The 5,663-nt window shown below is 40.6% G+C and overlaps 1 protein-coding gene across 2 annotated transcripts; it reads left to right on the plus strand.

Annotated features, from left to right (window-relative positions):
* Positions 1-5,663, plus strand: LOC116261555 (embryogenesis-associated protein EMB8). Of its 2 annotated transcripts, none has more exons than XM_031640378.2 (8): positions 1-385; positions 1,544-1,672; positions 2,572-2,703; positions 3,458-3,600; positions 3,698-3,795; positions 3,878-3,972; positions 4,057-4,110; positions 5,279-5,663. In XM_031640378.2, the coding sequence occupies exons 1-8, from the start codon at positions 47-49 to the stop codon at positions 5,483-5,485; spliced, it is 1,197 nt and encodes a 398-aa protein (XP_031496238.1). In that variant the 5' UTR covers positions 1-46; the 3' UTR covers positions 5,486-5,663. The 2 variants fall into 2 exon arrangements, with proteins under 2 accessions (XP_031496238.1, XP_049935732.1); XM_050079775.1 differs by lacking the exon at positions 5,279-5,663 and adding an exon at positions 5,019-5,264.

Raw genomic sequence — 5,663 nt, forward strand, 5'->3', positions numbered from 1 at the left:
GCCGAAGCCCGTGTGCCCTCTGGGGGAGGGAGAGAGAGAGGGGGAGATGTCTGCGCACATCCTGTCGCGCCTGCTCCCTCGAGTCCGTGCCGGAGCAAGCGTCCCGTCGGCGTCCGGATCGGCAGACATCCATCCCACCCTTGAGGTCATCGGCGGAGACAGGTTCCCGCTGCAGGCCCTTGGGCGTTCGTACCGGCCCTTCCCCTTGATCGGGAGCAACCGGCACGTAGAGACCATCTTCGCCGCCTTCTTTAGGTCCCTTCCCGATGTCAGGTACCGGAGGGAGTGCCTCAGAACGGCCGACGGCGGTGCCGTCGCTCTTGATTGGCCGGTAGGCGGTGACGATCAACGGCTCGCGTCCGATGCCCCTGTCCTTATCCTTCTGGTGATTAGCTTCTGTCATTTTCATTTTCACCATCTATTCTTTTTCAGTTGTGCAATTTCGCGTGACTTTGCGAATGAGATGGGGTTCCTTTGATATAAATGGAGTCTAAATTATGAACTGAGCTATTTTTTATACGTCTGGGAGTGTTTTTGTACCTTGTTTTTCTGATTCAGGATGATCGTCAATTAGTCATACCCTCTGTTGTGGCCTCTCGTTTCTTTGGATTATAGCTGCGATCAGCAGGTGGCCTGTTTTGTGTTTGATAAATTCATGCGAGCATCCGACTAATAATCGGCGCATTGGGAACTGATTAATACTTCTGACGTCTGTAGGCAGATAGTTTCTCAATCTCATTTCTTATATTATTAAAACCTTGGGAAATCCTGGGGCATTGGGGGGTTAATTTCGAGTGGTTCACACTCTGGGTTAACGCAATTTCTTATGTAGTTGGTTCCTTTTCCTACTGTACTCGAGGTTTTGTGCCTAACAGCTGCTGGGTTAACTGAAACATGAGTTGGAAAGGGAGCTCGATGTTGTTTGTACCTTGCAGAACCTGTGATTGAAGTATTTCTTTGTTCTTCGACAATATGGATTTTAAATGGAAGTAGAAGATATTTCATCTGATTGTTTCACGCTTTGTCTGTACTTCGATCATGACAAGTTAAGCGTTTTCGCTGCCTCGGTTTAGAGTTAAGACTTAAAGAGTACCTTGGCCGTGCTTAGGGCGTTGTTTAAGGAAGGAAGCATGGTTTTCCATGTTCCTATTCATGCTGTTGATGATTCTAGATTCACATGTTTTCTAGGGCACTCTCTCGCGCAGGCTTAGACAACACACACAATGGCCTCGAAGTAGCAATAACTGTTACGAATTCGAGATGTCAACGGCCACCTGTTGGTGTTGTCCAAAGCCACCTCCAGGAGCTGCTAAGACGCACCAAACTGATAGAGAACATACACTGTTCACGTGCCTCGGGATATGATTTATTGTGACATGCATTTCGTAACCTGGTTGGGTAAACACTAAACACTCGGTAATCAACTGCGAAATCGTATTTTGCTTTGAACATCATAATAGCTAACCATCTTATCTTTTATTTGTTCTGACTTTTAGGACTTGTATTCTTTATACATGGTCTTTTATAACGGTGAAATTTGCAGCCAGGTCTGACAGGAGGAAGTGGAGACACGTATGTCAGGCACATGCTTGTACGAGCAAAAAAGAACGGATGGCGAGTCGTAGTGTTCAATAGCCGTGGATGTGCAGATAGTCCTGTCACAACGCCTCAGGTTTGTAATAATCCAAATATTCGGTTGAAAATAGGAAATTCTTTTCTAGAATAAGCTTTTAGCGGATTGCGGCTTTCAGAAGTTAAGTTATTTCATCGAACCAGTTTTAGTTCTTAATTTGTTTAATAAAAAATATATGCATATGTTTCGAGGAGTCCTCTTCTTACATAGACCGTTTGGAATTATATTTTCTGCTTTGAAGGCATTGTTTTGTAATTTTTGTGCTTGACAACCTTATGCTTTTATTTTCAACATCCTCATTTCTACCTTTTCATGGTATCCTGTTATCATCAATATCCTTCTGTCGCTATGACCAAATTGTTTTCATGACCATGAACAGCAACAGTTCATTTAGCTACCGCTGTTATTGTTATTGACCAATTACCATCAAATGCCTGTCACCATCATAACTATCATAAATTTCTGTGTGACCATGAAATAAATCATGATTTTCTTGCAAATTTTATTGACTTTGTAACCTTCTTTCTCATCGTTATCGTCATATAATCACGTACTATGATGGGTCTTGACTTTTGAGTTTTAACACATCATTGATCAACAGTAGGCCACAACCTCAAGATGATTAATAATGACCACCACCACCATCAATAAAGCCCGTGTTACTAGCATATGACCATCAGGATTCAACCTTGCATCACCTGGTTCTTGGCTTTTCTTTCTGGAGACTTGCAATTAGCTTTAACTGCATAATGCCACTTAAGTTAATTGTTTGTGTAGTACCATATCTTAAAAGTCAGAAAACATGGAAATTTCTTCTTTCGATAACTGCGGCTCTTTCTTTACTCTGTTTCCCGTATGAGAAAATATGCGGTTGGTCATATTTGCACCTCAAATTATTACATGATGTTTTATCTGATTTTTGCACTTCTGGTTTGTAGTTTTACTCGGCTTCATTTACAGAAGATCTGCGACAAGTGGTGTACCATGTTGGCCATTGTTTTCCATATTCAAAATTGTATGCAGCAGGTTGGTCTCTTGGAGCCAACATACTTGTTCGTTATCTTGGACAGGTACTATAGTCATGTTCTGTTGTAGGCTGTTCTTCTTTTCCTCTAAGGATGACAAGACAGACTGGTTAAAGTCTTATTTCCGGCATAGCGTTTGTTACCATCTCAGCCTTTTGAGGTTTCAACTACTTTAGCTGTCCCTTTTTCTGTCGTCTTGACATCAATCAAACAAACCTCTCATATTTTTGGTTCTTTATTTCAACTGCATGGTTTTATCATGTGTAAGCATGAAGGTTTGGAATTGCTTTCTCTTTCATGCACTGTGTCGTGCATATTCAATAATATCTCGTCTGTCAGTTTGAATTTTGGTACATAACTCACATGATACTAGTTCTCTGGAATACTACCCCATTATTGCAGGTAAGTACATTACTTGTTTAGGCATGAGTGGAGCCAGAATAATTTCAGGGAGGGCACGCTTACATTATTTACAAATTTTAGCGGCGCGTAATTGCATTTTCAACAAATTTTAAATTTTTAAGAGAGGTTATGAACCTTTTCTTGGAGAACCTGCTGTATAGGACACATCTGTAACAAAGTTTCTTACAAAAGGAAATCTCTGATTTTGTTATGCATGTAGCGCCCGTATTGGGATGTGTTTACTAGTCAACCTATGGTGTGCTTGTCACTTGTGACTACCAGCAGGCCTGTTGTGAAAATTGAACCTGCTGGACACTGCATCAATATTTAAGCATATCTGCTTCTCTCTGTAGTCTGTACATCTGTTGTTAATAACTTTTTTCTGGCCAAGTTGCAGGAAGCTCATAGCTGTCCTCTTGCTGGAGCAGCATCTCTGTGCAATCCTTTTGACCTTGTTGTTGCCGATGAAGATTTCCATAAAGGATTCAATGTCATATATGACAAAGCTCTTGCAAGAGCACTCCGCAGAATTTTCAAGAAGTGAGCCGGATATTGATGTGCATTCTAAATGAGAGGATGATTAGCTTCTGTTTTCCTTTTTCTTTTTACTCTTTGTTTATGGGCTTTGTCATATCAGGCATGCACTCTTGTTTGAAGGTATTGGAGGGGAATACAATATTGAGTTAGCAGCTAATGCCAAGTCTGTGAGGGAGTTTGATGATGGATTGACACGGGGTTCGATTCACTCTAAGCTAATCTCTTTTTCAACGAATCAGATTCTATGTGGCTGCTAAGAATGATTTCCAATGATCTGCAGTGTCGTTTGGTTACAAATCTGTGGATGATTATTATTTTGATGCAAGCAGCTCGCATTCTATAGAACATGTGCAGACACCTTTGCTGTGTATCCAGGTAGTTTTATGTTTCATCAAAGATGAACTGTAACATGGTTCTTTTGAACAATGACAAACTCTGGCTTTGTGTTTGTGGCCGCAGGCTTCTAACGATCCAATTGCACCTTCTAGGGGCATACCTCGAGAACAAATAAGGGTGTGTGATGGTTCTTTTGTCACGTTGTCTGAAGTTATTTATTCAATTTCTGTTTAAGATATGGTAAAACTCTGATGTGATTGTGGTATCTGAGAAAGAGTAAGAGATTGAGAGAGAGAGATTTATAACCCAGTCTTGCCTACCAAGAAAACACATTCTTTATCTGAAGGAAACTACCTTAAAACCTTTGTTGGTCGGTGCTACATAAATCGATCTTCCTTGCTGTTAGTCTGACTTAAACAGGAAGGCAGTGCCCCAATTTTGAGGTCTGCAAAATGGGATTGATGGTCACATTCCCAAAAATGCACTTTATAGCGTGCTCATGGCTTCAATTTTGAGAGATCAAATCAGCTTTACTTAGTGTCTACCATATGGTGATCTTTAATTGAAAGATTGATCTTAGATGCAATGTGTTAGTTTTTAGTTTCTAATACCAGACCCAGATGTTTCTCTTTCCTTTTGTACACACACATACATATTAAGAAATGTATGGTGACAGTTGAAGCTTCAGACGTGACGTTACTGCTGTAGTTTTTTCTGAAAAGGTTTAATGTGTATCTCACAGATTATTCAAGGTATTCTTGCTGTCTTGTTAGTGGTCTTGGTGACTATATGTGTACATAAATGCAGTTTGCAAATCTCACGCACCAAAATATGGGCTTGGGTACCCAAATTGCCTATTCCTGTAGTTTGGGTGCGTGGTTAATTTAGGATAGCTTAAATTGGGTTCAATTGCCAGGGTCCTTATTGGAAAATGGTGGATCTCTGCTGGTCCAACTATGATAAATTTTTTGAGACTTTGAGTGTTTCTGTTCTCCTCATATCTGGCTCCTTTTTACCTACGTTGAACTACTCTTATCTGGATTGCATTTTAGCTACTGCTAAACTTCTCATGTTCCAATTTTCAGGGCTCCTTGTCTCCTACCTTGAGCGACTCTTTTATCTGGATTGCATTTTAGCTACTGCTAAAGTAAAATAGTGAATAAGTTTGTCTGTCTTTTTCATGCTTCGTTTGTTTAACTCTGTTTCTTGCTGTCTAATGCCTAGCTTTGCCTTTTGCATCTACATAGAAACGTATCGGTGCATTTGTTTCTCTTATTTTTCTTTTGTTCTTGTACCAAGTGACATATATATGAAATTCTGAATTAGAAACTGGAACTTCTTCCAGGGAAACCCTCATTGTCTATTGATAGTTACTCCTAAAGGTGGGCATCTCGGTTGGGTCGCTGGAGATGAAGCTCCATTTGGATGTCCTTGGACGGACCCTGTTGTCATGGAATTTTTTGAACACATTCAAGAAAATAAAACTGACAGTCCCCTCCATGGAGCAGAAGGTGCTCCGTCTTGCAAAGCGTCTTTGGGAGTGATGGTTTGAGTTAGATCCTTGATACCGTTGACAAATAAATGCTGATTCATCTGAGAAATCGTCCAGCTTTCAGTATTGTCTGATTACTTACTTGGTCATGGCACATTGCAGCCGAAGTGTATTTTGCTTGCTTTATATTATATGGAGCACATTTCCCACGTAAATCTGCCGTCATGTACTATTTTCA

Source organism: Nymphaea colorata, chromosome 9 (genome assembly GCF_008831285.2).
Source record: "Nymphaea colorata isolate Beijing-Zhang1983 chromosome 9, ASM883128v2, whole genome shotgun sequence".
Taxonomy (NCBI): Eukaryota; Viridiplantae; Streptophyta; class Magnoliopsida; order Nymphaeales; family Nymphaeaceae; genus Nymphaea; species Nymphaea colorata.

What these genes read in the sequence shown, in the direction of transcription:
- LOC116261555 (XM_031640378.2), top strand. Translation starts at nt 47, where the DNA reads ATGTCTGCGCACATCCTGTCGCGCCTGCTCCCTCGAGTCCGTGCCGGA. An exon ending in GTCCTGTCACAACGCCTCAG is followed by an intron (nt 1,673 to 2,571) that starts GTTTGTAATAAT and finishes TCTGGTTTGTAG; the next exon opens with TTTTACTCGGCTTCATTTAC. An exon ending in TGATGATGGATTGACACGGG is followed by an intron (nt 3,796 to 3,877) that starts GTTCGATTCACT and finishes AATGATCTGCAG; the next exon opens with TGTCGTTTGGTTACAAATCT.